At 45.7% G+C, this 17296-nt stretch overlaps 1 protein-coding gene across 1 annotated transcript in view; it reads left to right on the top strand.

Annotated features, from left to right (window-relative positions):
- NUDT3 (nudix hydrolase 3) overlaps window positions 1–17296 on the top strand; it is a 102398-nt gene that overhangs the window by 59432 nt on the left and 25670 nt on the right. The window contains exon 2 of the mRNA XM_049765290.1: window positions 3265–3375. Coding sequence (XP_049621247.1) covers window positions 3265–3375 — 111 coding nt within the window. The remainder of the gene's footprint in view (window positions 1–3264; window positions 3376–17296) is intronic.

Here is a 17296-nt window from a genome sequence, read left to right as displayed (position 1 = left end):
TACCTGCTTGTACTAGTGCTCCGGCCAAGAATGTGGCCATTGTGTTTAAGAAATAGGGTCACAGTTAAAGGAGGCTTGTCTGTAGAGTCATTTTGCATGACACAGAGCAGATCGTATAGGTGCTTGGGCCACTTGGGAGCTCTTAACAATGATGGCAGTGTTGTAGGGCTTAGTGAATGCACTGTTAGAAATGAGATCATGTTAGATGTGTCATTGAATGCAGCTTTCTGGAAATGAGTCTTTGTGTCTAAAATAGATTTGGGATCAGAGTGATAGCACAGTGGTAGGGCATTTACCTTGCACGCAGCTGACCCAGGACGGGCCTGGGTTTGATCCCTGGTGTCCCATATGGTCGCCTGAGCCAGGAGCAATTTCTGAGCTCGTAGACAGGAGTAACCCCTGAGTATCACCAGGTGTAGCCCCAAAGAAACAAATAAATAAAAATATATATATCGGAGCAGTGGCACAGGCGGTAGGCTGTTTGCCTTGCACACACTAACCTAGGATGGACCGAGGTTCAATTTCCCAGCATCCCATATGGTCCCCCAAGCCAGGAGCGATTTTCTTTCTTTTTCTTTCTTTCTTTCTTTCTTTCTTTCTTTCTTTCTTTCTTTCTTTCTTTCTTTCTTTCTTTCTTTCTTTCTTTCTTTCTTTCTTTCTTTCTTTCTTTCTTTCTTTCTTTCTTTCTTTCTTTCTTCTTTCCTTCCTTCCTTCCTTCCTTCCTTCCTTCCTTCCTTCCTTCCTTCCTTCCTTCCTTCCTTCCTTCCTTCCTTCCTTCCTTCCTTCCTTCCTCCCTCCCTCCCTCCCTCCCTCCCTCCCTTCCTTCCTTCCTTCCTTCCTTCCTTCCTTCCTTCCCTCCTTCCTTCCTTCCTCCCTCCCTCCCTCCCTCCCTCCTTCCTTCCTTCCTTTCTTCCTTTCTTCTTTCGTTCTCTCTCTCTCTCTCTCTCTCTCTCTCTCTCTCTCTCTTTTGTGGGGGGAGTCCCTGGGTGGGCTTGACCAGGAGCGATTTCTGAGCACATAGCCAGGAGTAAACTCTGAGTGCACTGATATGGCCCAAAAAGCAAATAAATAAATGAATAAATAAATAAATAAAATAATTTGCTCATTAGGATGTCACATAATCTAGATTATTGCTATAGAGAATCAAGTTTAGTAATTGTTCTGGGATGGGACAGGTTTCTTCCCAGTGGTGCTCAGAGGCCACGCCCAGCAGTACTCAGACTGGTTATGTGGGCCTGTGGCTCAGTATAGATCTAAGACCCCACTGTGCTTGAGAAACCCTGAGGTATCTAGAGTGAGGTACCTAAAACACCTGCAGGCCCTCAGCATGCATCCCAACCCTTTCTGGCACCCTTGCCCAATGAGAATAACCCAGAACGTTAGCCTTAGATGCCAGGAGTTTCCCCCTTACCTGCACTGTGCTCTAGACTGTCAGAGGACCTGGCCCCCAGGCGGGAGAAAGGAAGAGAGGCTCAACTAGCTGGAGGTCTCCAAAGCATGGTCTGCTCCCCCACCCCGTCCCTATTTCCTTCATCGCCTATTGATTAGCTACTAGCTGGTTTCCACATTTTTTATTGTTGTGAATAGTATTGCTGCATACTTCTGTATGTGTTAGGAAAGCTGTGTTTGGAGTACACATCTGGGAGAATTGCTAGCTTCTATGATAATTTTCTCTTTTTGTTTGTTTGGTTTGGTTTTGGGGTCACACCCGGTGGTGCTCAGGGGTTACTCTTGGCTTTGCACTCAGAAATCGCTCCTAGTATTCTCGGTATTGCTGGTATTTGAACTGGGGTTCATCCTGTGTTGGCCACGTGCAAGGCAAATACCTTACCGCTGTGCTATCTCTCTGGCCTACGGTAATTTTCTGTTTGTTTGTTTGTTTGTTTATATTTTTGGGTCATAGCCAGCAGTGCTCAGGGGTTACTTTTGGCTTTATGCTCAGAAATCGCTCCCCTGGCAGGATCGTTCAGGGGACCATATGGGATGCCGGGATTCAAACCACTGTCCTTCTGCATGCAAGGCAAGTGCCTTACCTCCATGTTATCTCTGGCCCCTCTGTTTAATTTTCTATTTAATTTGAAGAGGGTAGATGACATTTGGCCACACCCAGAGTTCAGTCTTGCTTCTAGGCTCTAGAATCACTCCTGGCAGTGCTCGGGACCATATTGCAATGCTGGGATTCAAGCAAGTACCTTAGCTTTTGTACACTCTCTTTGGCTCTTCGTTGTTGTTGTCTTTGTTTTTTGTGCCACACCCAGTGGTGTTCAGGACTTATTCCTACTCTGTCCTGGGGACCACACCTAGCAATGCACAGGTGATCATCTAGGATGCCAGGGATCAAACTTGGGTCAGTGCGTGCAAGATGGAGTACCCTGCCAGCAGTACTGTCACTCTGGGTCCTCTCTGGCTCTTTTGGAAAAGTTGCCAAATTGTTTTCTGCAGTGTTGTGAATTACATTCACAAGCTGGCATTATATTAAGGTTCTAGTTTTTCGGCCATCCTTGCCAGTACTTGTTTTTAAATTATTGCCATTCTAAAGGGTGTCAGGTGGTAGCTCGTCTTGGTTTTCATTTGCACTTTGCTGATGACAGATGATAATGAATATTTTTGTGTGCTTGTGGACCATTTGTTGTTCTCTTTGGAGAAATGCTATTTGTATTTTTGTTGTTTAGAATAAGTCCTCTATTTATTTATTTATTTATTTATTTATTTATTTATTTATTTATTTATTGTACATAAACCTGTAAGACCCTCAAGTTAGCTTGAGAAATGGCCAGGAAAGAGGAAAGTGTTAGAACATTTTTTAAATTCTAGTCTTTGTGTCGGATGGATGACCTTTTCAACTGACAGAAAACCAGAGAGAGGACTTAAGTGATAACAAATAGGGTGCTTGCCTTGTATGAATCTACTGGAATTTGATCCCCAGGCGCGCGCGCGCGCACACACACACACACACACACACACACACACACACACACACACACACACACACACACACACACACACACACACACACACACACACACACACACCTGCTTCCAGTTGAAGGGGAAAAGGCTCAGACACCTCCCCTTTTACTAGCACATGGTCTGCTCTTCTCACAAATAAAGGTGATCTTGGGGATTTGGAGGGATTTGGAGAGGCATGGACAGCAGACAGGTCCTGAGTATATGTGCTCCAGTGTTTAAATTCTGAATGTGTACAAAAATGTCTCTGCAAATCTGTCACTGCCCGTGTAACCACATCCCTTCCCCTGTGACTCAGGTGCTGCTCGTGAGCAGTAGCAGACATCCAGACCGATGGATCGTCCCTGGAGGAGGCATGGAGCCCGAGGAGGAGCCCAGTGTGGCGGCGGTCCGAGAAGTCTGTGAGGAGGTATGACCTGCAGAAGGGCTCCTGCCTTTAGAGCAGCAGGCCACTGCTGAATGAACACACATCTCTTAACAGATGCCCCATAAGCAAGAATCTTGGTTCTTCATCCCCTTACTTCAAAGTTTCCTGTTTGGTTGGTAAAATGAGAAACACTGTCATTTAAAACCAGGGGAAAGGACTAACATTCTTTAGTAACCTTAGTGACAAAATGCTCTATTCGAATATTATCTCATGTAGATGTCATAACTCTGGGGTAAGTGTTGTTTGTTTGTTTGTTTTTGAACCACATGCTGTAGTCAGTGTTCAGGACTTACTCCTGGTTACTCACTCAGGAATCACTCCTAGCAGACTTTAGAGGACCATATCAGATGCTGGAGATCAAGCCCAGGTCAGCTGCTTGCAAAACAAGTACCTTTTGTACTATTTCTTCAGCCCTCATGGTATATTCTTGCACACATAGGTAGTACTTTAGAGCAATCAAAACTGATTCCCAGGCCTCTGGAGAGAAATAGGAATCTAGTTGACAAACATTTATTTCAGGTTGCAATAATCCTGTTTAAAAAAGCAATATTTTAGAGCTGTAGAAAAATTTACAAGTAGTTTAATTTCCCAGGGTTCTTATGTTTTTGTTTTATTTGGGGGGGGGGGGTTGGTCAGACCCACCAGTGCTCAGGAGTTACTCCTGGCTCTACGCTCAGAAATCACTCCTGGCAGATCGGGGGACCATATGGGATGCCGGGATTCAAACCACCATCCTTCTGCATGCAAAGCAAACGCCTTACCTCCATGCTATGTCCATGCTACCCCCAGAGTTATGTTTTTGGTTTTGGGGTTTTTTTTTGGGGGGGGGGGCACACCCAGCGGTGAAGGGTTTACTCCTGGCTCTGCACTCAGGAGTCATTCCTGGCAATACTCAAGGGACCATTGGGATTATTATTTTTTTTTTTTTTTTTTTTGGTTTTTTGGGCCACACCCGGTAACGCTCAGGGGTTACTCCTGGCTATGCGCTCAGAAGTTGCTCCTGGCTTGGGGGACCATATGGGACGCCGGGGGATCGAACCGCGGTCCGTCTCCTAGGCTAGCGCAGGTAAGGCAGGCACCTTACCTCCAGCGCCACCGCCCGGCCCCCCCATTGGGATTATTAAACCAAACCCAGATCAACTCTATGCAAGGCAAATGTCCTACCCGATGTGCTGTCGCTCCAGCCCCCAATCTCCTTATATATAGACTGTGTAGTGTGTTGGGAAGGTAAGTTAATGGAACAAGAGTATTTGCTTTATCTACTGGAAAACAAGGTTCAGTCACCATCACTACATGGTCCCCCCCAAGCCCTTGAGCACTGCTGGGTATAGCCAAAAAAACTTAACAAAATGACTGATTCCTGGAACATAAAAATAACATTTAGGAGAGATCCAAACTATTTTTTCTTTTTTTGTTTTTTGGTATTTGGGCCACACCTGGCAGTGCTCAGGAGTTACTCCTGGCTGTCTGATCAGAAATAGTTCCTGGCAGGCACGGGGGAACTATATGGGACACCGGGATTCAAACCAACCACCTTAGGTCCTGGATCGGCTGCTTGCAAGGCAAACACCACTGTGCTATCTCTCCGGGCCCCAAACTATTTCTTTTGAGTTCTTGCTAAAGATATTTTAGGCTAATCTTCCCTTCCCTGCATTACCCCTGAAATTCTTTTTTTTTTGGGGGGGGGGGTCACACCCAGCAGTGCTTAGTGGTTATTCCTGGCTCTAGGCTCAGAAATCGCCCCTGACAGGCACAGGGAATCATACAGGATGCCTGGATTCGAACCACTGTCCTTCTGCATGAAAGGCAAATGCCCTACCTCCATGCTATCTCTCTGGCTCCACCCCTGAAATTCTTAAGGATTAATTTTCTAGCTGTGAGTGCCTACAAGACTTAAATTTCATTATCTGTCGGGCCGGAGAGATAGCACAGCGGCGTTTGCCTTGCAAGCAGCCGATCCAGGACCTAAGGTGGTTGGTTCGAATCCCAGTGTCCCATATAGTCCCCCGTGCCTGCCAGGAGCTATTTCTGAGAAGATAGCCAGGAGTAACCCCTGAGCATGCTGGGTGTGGCCAAAAAAAATTTCATTATCTGTCTGCTAGGTGTGAGATTATAAGACAAAGATTGTTTTCTTTTTTGTTTGTTGTTTGTTTGGGAACACACCTGTTTTAATTCTTCTTTTAGAGGGAAAAATTACATTTTTTGAGGGTGGTTGTCACAACTGGTGGTACTCAGGGTTTACTCAGGCTTCCTCTGCATTTAGGGATCACTCCTGGGGATGCTCCAGGGGCCATATGAGGTAGTGAGGATCAAATCTGGGTCAGCAAATGCTTGGCAAGTGCCCTACCTATTGTACTATTGTTCCAGCCCCTTGTTTCTTATTGTAAATTCTCCCTTCTCGTGCCCAGCATTCAAGAAGGTGCACAGAAATTAATATAGTCCTCTGATAGAGCAATGGATAAATAGCAAAAGTCCTGCAGAAATGTTCCAAATGCAGATTATGGGAGGACAGAGTGGTCATTATTGACAGAGGAGTGAATGACCCCTTTTTTTTCACCCCTTGTTTGGTTTGGGGCCTGCAGTGCCGAGTGTGGGGTGCGGCTGCTTCTGTCTCAGTGCTTGGGGATCCTGTCTGTTGTTGACCATTCAGTGTTGGGGACTGAACTCAGCCCTCAGCATGCCAAACATGCAGTTAAGTCCTTTGAACTATCTCTGCAGCCCAGTAGGCATTGTTACTGTTGTAAAATTGATCCACTTTCTTACTGAGCCAGGATAATGAGGTGTGCATGAAGTGCAGGCCACTGAGGGACAGACGCTATACTTGGTCTTCCTAGGCCTAAGGGTCCATGGGAAGAATGACTAAGTATTTTCCTTTCTGTGTAAAATCTAGTCCTTCCTTCCTACTGTTTGTTTTCTCTGATACTTCTAGACACCCAGTGTGAAGGATGGTTTTTGTGTCCCCCCCACCCCCATGCTCAGTCTGTCCTACAAGGAAATGTTTGTTGCTACTGCTTGTTCTTGTTCTGGTTTTGTTGTTGTTGTTTGTTTTTGGTTTTTTTTGGACAGTGCCCAGGGTTTACTCTGGATCTGTGCTCAGGAATCACAACTGATAGTGCTTAGGACCCTACAGAATGCCAGGGATCAAACCTGGTTCAGCTGCATGCACGGCAAGTGGGCAAGTGCCCTATCCATTGTACTCTCCAGCACCAATTTAAATGTTTTTGTTTTTGTGTTCTTTTTGGCCACACCCAGTAGCTTTTTTTCCCCCTGTTGCTGTTGCTTGTTTTCATTTGTTGGTTTGTTTGTTTTGGATTATACTCAGCAATGCCTAGGTCTTACTCTTGGCTGGTATAGGGACCATATATGGAATGCCAGGGTTCAAACCATGCCAGCCCTGTGCCAGGCAAGCATTCTACCCATTGTCCTATGGGATGCCAGGGAATTGAACCGTGGTCCATCCTAGATTAGCACGTGCAAAGCACGCGCCATTGCTCCAGCCCCTAGACTCCAGTTGTAAGCCTAGTTCTCTCTTGTGTTCTGACCAATACTTTATTTGGGTTTTGTTTGTTTGGACAAGGCGGGGTTGTTAGATCTCACCTGACCGTGCTCAAGATTCCTGGCTGTGCACTTAGAGTCACTCTTGGTGGGCTCAGAGGACCTGATGGGATGCTGAGGATTGAACCTAATTCTTCTCTGTGCAAGGCAAGTGCCTTACCCACTGAACCATCACTTCAGCTCTGATCAATCCATTAGATGGGAGATCCCAAAAATGCATTAGCTAGGGTTTGATGTGCTAGAGAAGCTCAGGGAACTCATAGAACCAATTGTGTTTGCTAGTTTATTTAAAAAAAAAAAGATACGAGAGGCCGGAGAGATAGCATGGAGGTAAGGCGTTTGCCTCACATGCAGAAGGTCGGTGGTTTGAATCCCGGCGTCCCATATGGTCCCCGAGCCTGCCATGAGCAATTTCTGAGTGGAACCAGGAGTAACCCCTGAGCGCTGCCGGGTGTGACCCAAAAACCAAAAAAAAAAAAAAAAAAAAAAACGAAAAAGAATTGAGATTACAGCTAGATGAAGACAGTGAATTTCTGGGAAGGCCCCAACTGCAGGAGCGTTCCTGTGGAGTCGAAGTGTGCCATCACCCTCCCAGAATGGGTATGTTTGCCGGGAACTCTATAAACCCTGTGCTGATGGGATTTTTACGGGGCTTTGAGGTTGATCACAAATTAATGACGGTCATTAGCCTCTATTCATCCCTTCCCAGGATAAGGCTGAAATTCTATACTCCTTATTATGGATTCTTCTTTCTATTAACCAATAACCATTCTTTTTTTGGGTGGGGGAGGATTTGGGGGGTTATTCCTGCTCTACGCTCAGAAATCGCTCCTGACAGGCTCAGGGGACCATATGGGATGCCGGGATTCTAACCACCGTCCTTGTGCATGCAAGACAAAGGCATTACCTCCATGCTATCTCTCCGGCCCCTTGTTATGTTTTTTTTTTTGGGGGGGGGGGGGGGTTTTGTGTTACACCTGGCAGCGCTCAGGGGTTACTCCTGGCTCTAGGCTCAGAAATCGCTCCTGGCAGGCTCACGGGACTTATGGGATGCCAGGATTCGAACTACTATCCTTCTGAGTGCAAGGCAAACACCTTACCTCCATTCTATCTCTCTGGCCCTTGTTTTATTTTAATTGAAGGGGTTTGGACCACATCCGATGGTCCTGGGGGCTACTCTTGGTTCTGTAGTCCAGGGACCATGGAATGAAGTGGATTAGGATTCCCAAATGCAGAACATGTACAGTCAATCTGTTGAAGCATCTCTGTGGCTCCACCTTTCCTCATTCTGATGCCATCAGGAAACCACTAAGATCTTCCCTAGTAGAAGAACATAGTCCTGTCACAGGAAATTGCAAGAACATCGGAAACTACATCAAAGACTAAATTGAGGACCAGAGTGATAGTATTGAGGGTAAGGCATTTGCCTTTCACGCGACTGAACCTGGTTCAATCCCCAGCATCCCATATTGTCCCCCGAGTATAGCCAAAAGTCATCTCTGAGTGCAGAGCCAGGAGTAAGACTAAGCAGTTCCAGGTATGGGCCAAAAACACATAAGCAGAAAAGACCAAATTCTATAGCCAAAGATGATCCTCATTATCTTATGGGAATTAGAAGGGTTTCAGGAGCTCTAGTGCAGCAGCCCAGAGCAGAAACCAATATATGTTTTCTATTATCTTTGTCTGGTTCTTTATCGAGAATCACAAAGGTTTGACTGTCCAATCAGTATGCTAGGACCAATTGGTGGGCCTAAATCACATAGTTCTAATTTTAATCCAGTTGGCCAGTATCGGTTCTAAGGTAACCAAGACAAAATGGTGTTCCACAGAGTTGCCATAGTAGTTCATGGATTCAGACAGGTTGTGGGGAGAGCAGAAACAGAGGTGTGATTCTAGAATAGAAGTTCAGAATTTTGTGTGAAGCCTTGCTGCTTGCTTTAGTTGAGGGGTTGGGCTGGAATCTTCCTAGTCTACCATTGTAGAGCATTTTGTTTGTTTGTTTGTTTTATTTTTGGGCCACACCCAGTGACGCTCAGGGGTTACTCCTGGCTATGCTCTCAGAAATCACTCCTGGCTCGGGGGACCATATGTGATGCCTGGAATTGAACCCAAGTCCGTCCTGGGTCTGCCACGTGTAAGGCAAATGCCCCACCGCTATGCTATCTCTCCAGCCCCTGTAGAGCATTTTGAATTCAATTTTGGTCTCTAGAAAAGTTGATAGTTGTTATTTTGGCAGATTGTGATAGAATCGTCCCTGGTTTATATAATCGCTGCTAAGGTAAAACTAGATGAGAGAGGGTCCAGAGCGATAGCATAGCGGTAAGGTGTTTGCCTTGAACACAGCCAACACAAAACAGACCTGGGTTCAAATCCCAGCATCCCATATGATCCCCCGAGCCTACCAGGAGCAACTCCTGAGTGCCGCCAGGTGTGACTCAAAAATCAAAACAAACAAACAAACAAAAATAGATGAGAGGAGTGCAATGAAGGAGCAGGAAAGGATACAGAGCACCTGCCTAGCCATCTGTTTGCTGGAGGTGACATACTATCCTTTCTGCAGGTAAAGGGAGAGGTTGGACTAAAGTGCTTGTGGCATAAGGATGGAGAAATGTTGGGGGTCAGGGGATGATAGCTCAAAGAGCTAGGGTGCATGCCTGAATTCACTCCCCAGTACCTCAGGGTCCCCCATGGCTGCTGGGAATGGCCACCTTTGTACACAACTGCCAAATGTAGTTGTGGCTTGTGCCTCCCCACCAAGAGTGAATAGAGATTTACTGAAAGACTCAATAAGGCCAAAATTAAAATGCTACAACTTTTTTTTGTTTTTGTTTTGGTTTTGGTTTTTGGGCCACACCCTGTGACACTCAGGGATTACTCCTGGCTATGCGCTCAGAAGTTGCTCCTGGCTTCTTGGGGGACCATATGGGACGCCGGGGAGGGGGGGGGGGATCGAACCGCCGTCCATCCTAGGCTAGCGCAGGCAAGGCAGGCACCTTACCTCCAGCGCCACCGCCCGGCCCCAAATGCTACAACTTTTAAAAATATACACTCTAAAACTTAATTTTCACATCTATTGCTCTTTTTTTTTTTTTATTTTTTTAATTGGTTTTTGGGTCACACACGGCAGTGCTCAGAGGTTACTCCTGGCTGTAGGCTCAGAAATCGCTCCTGGCAGGCTCGGAGGACCATATGGGATGCTGGGATTCGAACCACTGTCCTTCTGCATGCAAGGCAAATGCTCTACCTCCATGCTCTCTCTCCGGCCCCTATTGCTCTTTTTCTAAGCATAGATTTTTATACTCATGGTTTTTTTTTTTTTTTTTAATCTCTCTTCCCTTTTTGTTGTTGCAATGACCAGAAGTTGCGCAGATCCTGGTTGCAGTGTGCTGGAGGTTGCACATTTTATGATGGTTCTGGAAATCCCATTTTGTATGTGGGGTGGTGCCATGGATTGAATTTAGTTTCAGACTTGTAAGGCAGGCCTCTACCATGGAATTATCCCAATCCTCTTCATAGTCCCTTAAAAGGGTTTTTAAATAACATGTAGGCTAGTAAAATTGAAGGTATTCAAATCTTTTATTTATAAACTTAATATATTATTATTGCTTTTTTTTTCTTTTTGGTTTTGGGGCCACACTCAGCAGTGTTCAGGATTGTACTCCTGATTTTGCACTCAAGAATCAACCATTTCTGGTGATGCTCAGGGAACCATATGGGGTGCCAAGGATTGAATCTGGATCAGCCTCATAGCAGGGCAAACACCTTACCCGCTCTGCTAATGCCCCAGCCCAGAAGAGCTTTTTCTTCTCATCTTTTCCCAGACTCCTGGCTTCTCCTCGCCACTTTTTGTTTTGTGTTCTTCCTCCTCATGGATTATTTATCTGTTGATTCTGCCTACTCACACTCACATTTAGCCTTCCCAGAAAAGTGGGGAGGACCTGCATGGCTTTGCTTAGTTCCACCCTTGCTGCAGAACTGCCAGAGCACATCGTCAGCCCCTGGCAGTTGGGAAGATGCTTGCCTTTCTCTGCATCATTTGCTGATTTCATGTTCCTCCATCTGTGCTCACAGTAGTGACGCCATGTGCTAAAAGAATGGCAACCTCTGCTGAACTACCACCTGTAGCTGTACTGGGGAATCTATGTATCCATAGCTTGAAGGTATTTGCTAATACAGGAACTTGTTTGCAACAACACTCTGAAGGTTCTAAAATAGTATGGACCATAATATGAAGCCATTTGGGGGGAGGGGAAAGTGTGTCTCAGAGTAGAAATAGGGACACTCCTGGGTGTACATTAACTCCCTGTCAAACTAAGCATTCTATCTGTGTTGCCACACTTAATCCTCCTCAGATCCTGAGATAGGAACTGAAGTTACCACATTTCACAGGTGAGAACAAGCTGAGCTTCAATCTGGTTAGATGTTTTGTTCCAACAAATTATGCCCAGATTGTACCCAGCTCAGTGTGCTCAGAGCTCATGGTTAGATTGGGACTGGCTTGTCTGGCTTCAGCACCCACACTCGTCCTGCCGTTCTGTTGGTGCTGGAACACGGACAACTGTCTGTCTCCATGAAGGTCTTCACAGTGATTATTATTAGGTTAACCCGTGGATTTTTTTAGTTTCTCTATTGAGCTATATTTACTACTGGAAAAATGTTCTACGGATCAGAGAGAGATTACCAGGGGGCAGAACACTTGCCGTATATGCAGCCCACCCCATCAGGATTAAGCCTGGAGCACAGCCAAGTGTGGCCCAAAAGCAAATAAATAAAAATAGGATAAAAGCAATAACATTTAGATTGTGTTACATTTTATTAAAGGCAATACATTTTTAAATGAGAGCAATAAAATTTGAAAATGTTCTACATAAAATGAATAAGATGGGGGCTTTGTTTTTGTTTTAAATCTAAAGTGAGGTTTTTGTTTGTTTGGGGGCCATAACTGAAGAGGCTCAAGCTCACTCCTGGCAGGGCTCACAAGCATCATATGGGGTTCCAGGAATCAAACCAGGTCAGCCACGTGCAAGGCAAGTACTCTCTTTCCAGCTCCTAAGAGTAGTAGTTGGTCATGGCATTGTCAGGCCTAGGCTTTACTTACTCAGCCTGTTCTGAAGCTTTCTTCATCTTGTAAAATTCTCAGCACAGGGGCTGGAGTGGGTAGGACACTTGCCTTGCACACACAACTACCTGACGAAAATTTGATTTCCAGTACCCTAGATAAACCCTGAGCCCTGCCAGGAGTGATTCCTGAGCACAGAGCCAGGAGCAATCTCTGTGCATCACTGAGTGTTCCCAGAAAATAAAATAAAAATAAAATTCAACATAGGGCCAGAAAGATCATACAGGAAGTTGGTTACTTACGTCTCATTTTTCCAAACCTATTTGAATTCCTGGCACCACATATAAGGGTCCTACAGCACCCTTTAGGGGTTACTTCCGAACACAGAGCCAGGAATAGCCCCTGAACACTATTGGATGTGACCCTGAAACTGGAAAAAAAAATTGGCTGAATTTCAGACGTAGATAAATTCCAGAGCACTTGGAACATTGACAGTTGTGTTTAAAGAGTAAAGCATTCCTTTTGGAAACCGATCTTCATTTTCCAGTCGCATAAAGTCAGGACCTTCTGCTAGGGACCCCTCAAAGGATTACAGGAAGGAAGACTCTCCCCTCCTCCCCAGCAGGCTCTCTCAGTCTTGGTTATGGTTCATCTCTAGGCCAGGGCAGCAGAGGCGTCTGTGAACCAGCCACGGTAATGAAAAGGAAAAGCACTTTTTTTTTAAAGTGTGTCTTTCAAGTCATTCTTTTCTCGTTAAATCAATGGGAAAGGTAAAACTGTTGGCTGGCAGAGACAAAAAAGAGAGAAGCTAGATTTAAAATGATTTGGTCCTCTGTTCATCTCCGTATTTCCATTTCTGCTCACCTTTGTCACCTCAGCCTAGAGAGTTATTATAAAAATACAAGAAGATCAGAAATGCAGGGGGTGATTATGTTCATACCTGCAATTGAATAATCTTTGAGGATGGCAAAGAGATGCATACGCCTTCTCCTTTAGGGGGAAAAATAACAGTGATGACGATTACGATGGTGACCAAATAATAAATATTCTCTTTTAGCGACTGGCTCACATCTGGGCAAGTGTCATATCCACTGAGCCACCGTAAATTAGACTGTATTATTATGTAGCCAGTGAACTTGGACATGGATTTTTGGTTTGTTGAGTTTTGTTTTTTTAGGTCTTTTTTTTTTTTTTTTTTTTTTTGGTTTTTATTGTTTTGGTGTTATTGTTGTTGTTGTTGTTGGATCACACAGGCCGTCGCTCAGGGGTTACTCCTGGCTCTTGGCTCTATGCTCAGAGATCGCTCCTGGCAGGCTCAGGGCACCATATGGGATGCTGGGATTCGAACCACGGTCTTTCTGCATGTAAGACAAAACACCCTACCTCCATGCTATCTCTCTGACTTCCTTGTTTTTAGTTTTTTTTTTTGTTTTGTTTTCCTTTTTTTTTTTTTTTCTTCTTTTTCTTTTTTTTTTTTTTCCTTCATTGTTTTTAGGTTTTAAAAGAAAAAGAAAAGGACTGGAGGAGCTGGAAAGATAGTAGAGCAGGTAGGGCATTTGCTTTGCATGTGACCATCCTGGTTCAATCTCTGACATCCCATAGAGTCCCATGGGGGGGGGGGGGAGAGAGGTAGGGGGAGAGGGGAGAGGAGAGAGAAAAAGAAGGGAACCGAGAGAGAGAGAAGAAAAGAAAAGAAGAGAAAAGAAAAGAAAAAGAAGGGGACCGGGGCTGGTGAGATAACATAGTGGTAGGGCATTTGCCTTACAAGTGGCCGACCCAGCACCAACAGTGGTTCGAATCCCGGTATCCCATATGACCCCCCCCATGCCTACCAGGAGTGATTTATGAGCAGGGTCAGGAGTAATCCCTGAGCACCGCCGGGTGTGGCCCAAAAACCAAAAAAAAAAAAAAGATAAGAAGGGGACCAGAGAGAGAGTGAGCAGGTAGGACACTTGCCTTGTATGCTGCTGGCCTGTGCTCAATTCCCAGAATTTCATATCATCTTACCAGGAGTAAGACCTGAACACATTCCATTGTGGCCCAAGAACCAAAAAATAAGTTTTTGAAAAATATGCCTCCCCCTCCCCTCCGGTTTTTGGGCCACACCTGATGACGCTCAGGGGTTACTCTTGGCTATGCGTTCAAAAATTCCTCCTGGCTTGGGGGACCATATGGGATGCCAGGGAATTGAACTGTTGTCTGTCTTAGGTCAGGCACATGCAAGGCAAACGCCCTACCGCTGCACCACCGCTCCAGCCCCTAAAAAATATGCTTGTTGCATACAACAGACCTGTGATCAATGCCTGGCACTGTATGTGGTTCCCTGAGCCTCGTCAGGAGTAATTTTTTTTTTTGGTTTTTGGGCCACACCAGGCGGTGCTCAGGGGTCACTCCTGGTTATCTGCTCAGAAATAGCTCCTGGCAGGCAATGGGGGGGGGTGGAGCTGGGGACCATGCAGGACACCGGGATTTGAACCAACCACCTTGTGTCCTGGGTCGGCTGCTCACAAGGCAAACGCTGCTGTGCTCTCTCCAGCCCCCAGAAGTGATTCTTAACCACTGCCAATAAGCTTGCTTTCCATTTGGGTGGGGAGTGATTAACTAATTTTGGGTTTTGGGCTACACCTAGCAATACTCAAGTCACTTCTGGCGCTGCACTCAAGAATCGCTCCTGGAGGTGGTTGGGGACTATACGGGACACCAAGGATCGAACCCAGATGGGCCGCCTGCAATGCAAGCAAGCTTTGGCCCCAGTTGTTTCTTTATCTAAATTTTATTTGTTATTTTATCAAGTCCATGCCTCATCTCAGCAGTTACAGCATGGTTGGGTAGCAGACTACAGTGGGGACTGGGCCAGGATGGAACTTTTGGCCATGCACATGCTTGGCGTATGGTCTGCCCTTTGAGCTGTCTGCCAACCCCTTGATCTGCATCTGTTCTGATATTGCACTTTTCTGCCTCTCCTTGGGCTTTTACTGCCTGTTTCTTTTCCATTCATGTATGTGCTCAGCATCTTGTACATTTCCTGATGTTTAGCTTCTCTCCTTAAACTTCCCTATACCTTCCTGCACGCCTTCGTAGTTTTAGCCTTTTCTGGGGGGTGGGTATTGGGCCACATCTGACAGTGCTCAGTCATCACTCCTGGCAGGTTAAGGGGACCCTCTGGAACACCAGAGATAGAACTCGGATCCACTATGTGCGAGGCAAGTACCCTAACTGCTCTATTATCTCTCTAGCTCTCAAGGTTTTAGTCTTTTTTGTTTGTTTGGTTTGGTTTGGTTTTTGGGTCACACTCGACAGCGATCTGGGGTTACTTCTGGCTTTACACTCAGAAATCACTCCTTGCAGGCCCGGGGGACCATATGGGATGCCAGGATTAGAACCACCACCTTGGGGCCGGCGAGGTGCGAGGTGGCGCTAGAGGCGAGCGCTAGCCAAGGAAAGGACCACGGTTCGATTCCCCGGCATCCCATATGGTCCCCACAACCCAGGGGCAATTTCTGAGCGCTTAGCCAGGAATAACCCCTGAGCATCAAACGGGTGTGGCCCGAAAAACCAAAAAAAAAAAAAAAAAAGAACCACCACCTTAGGTTCTGGGTCAGCTGCTTACAAGGCAAACGCCCTATCTCTCCAGCCCAAGGTTTTCATCTTAGATAAAATCTAGTTTATCTTACTCCATCTTCATTTAGAAAGTTTCTGAACCTGTAGATGCCTTAATATAACTTTAGGCATTATGGTTGCCTCCAATTCAGAGCTGCTTTATAATTACTTCTGCTCTAATTTTTTTCTCAGTCTGTTAAGATTTTATTGTAACCGTTTTTGTTTTGTTTTCTTTTTGGTTTTTGGGCCACACCTGGCGGTGCTCGGGGGTTACTCCTGGCTGTCTGCTCAGAAATAGCTCCTGGCAGGCACGGGGGACCATATGGGACATCGGGATTCGAACCAACCACCTTAGGTCCTGGATCGGCTGCTTGCAAGGCAAACTCCGCTGTGCTGTCTCTCCGGGACCCTATTGTAACTGTTTTTTAATCTCCTTATTTTCAGATAAGAAACATGGAAAATGTCATGGACTTTTTTGAAAGTCTCTATCTTTGGAGGCCAGGATCTGGCTTTTCAGGGCTGGAGCAGGGCCAGCAATGTTGCTCAGCTGTATAGACTTGCCTGTCCTATATGAGATCCTGCACTGCAAAACAGAACGAAAAACACCTGAGCACATGCTCAGGAAATGATCCCCAGCACCACTGAAAGAGGGTCCTCCCCAGTTTCTCTCTCCCCACCCCCCCACCCCAGTTTTTCTTTAACTCTTGTTTCTGAGTTGTGTTTTGTTTCAGTTGGTTGGTTTTGGGCTAGGGCCACTCTCAACAGAGCTTAGGGTCTGTTCCCAGATTTGTGGTCAGCAGTGACTTCCAGCAATGCTTCCTGCATGCAAAGCACATGCCCGACCCTTTGAGCTCACTCTCTAGCTCTGTAAACTCTGTTTCTTCTTAACCCCAGTTCTCTGCTCTCTCATATGTGTATCAGTCGTCAGAAGTCTTCTTAAGGTTTCTCAGAACTGTGTCTAACAAGACCGTGCCACAAGATGCTTTAGTTTTGTAGTTGTTGGGATTTTGTTCCCCCTTTCTGTTAGTCAGCAACTTTTAGGGGTTATATCCAATTCTGTGTTTGGGGTTGCTCCCAATGATACTTATACTATACAGGGTATTGAACCCTGATCTCCCACATGTAAAACATGCTCTCTCTCCAGCCCATTGAGCCATTAATCTGACTCAAAAACTTCTTTTTTAACATTATTTTAGATACCATGATTATTTTAGGTACTGCTAATAATAGGATTTCTTGCATGCAACGTTCCAGCACCACCTCCTTCACCATTGTCTCAGTGTTTCCCCTACTTCTCCCCCAAATTACCTTCCCCAAAAGAACATTTTAAATGTTGGAAACTGGGGCCATCTTACCACCAAAATAAATGGCCTTGCCCCTCCACCAAGTTCCAAAAGAAAATGATGACCACCGACTCGCCCCAGGTAGTTAGGTCTGGGCTGAAAACTTGGGGCCTTTTCAAATGAAGATGGGCAGATTCCCTTTCTTTATGAAGGCACAGCAGCCCACAGCCAAACTCAACATCCTCTGACAGTTTAACTTTATCAAACTGCCAAGCCACCGAATTTGTTCCATATCTATAATCCTGGACCATGTGGCCACAAAATGTTATAGTTATGTCAGACCAGTAGGATCACAGCAAATCTGATGGGAATGTTGCATAAAAGACCAGCAGGCTCAGTGACTCTA

This window comes from Suncus etruscus, chromosome 18 (genome assembly GCF_024139225.1).
Source record: "Suncus etruscus isolate mSunEtr1 chromosome 18, mSunEtr1.pri.cur, whole genome shotgun sequence".
NCBI classification, from domain to species: domain Eukaryota; kingdom Metazoa; phylum Chordata; class Mammalia; order Eulipotyphla; family Soricidae; genus Suncus; species Suncus etruscus.
Note: the sequence above shows the minus strand (reverse complement) of the source record. Positions and strands in the feature narration are given on the sequence as shown.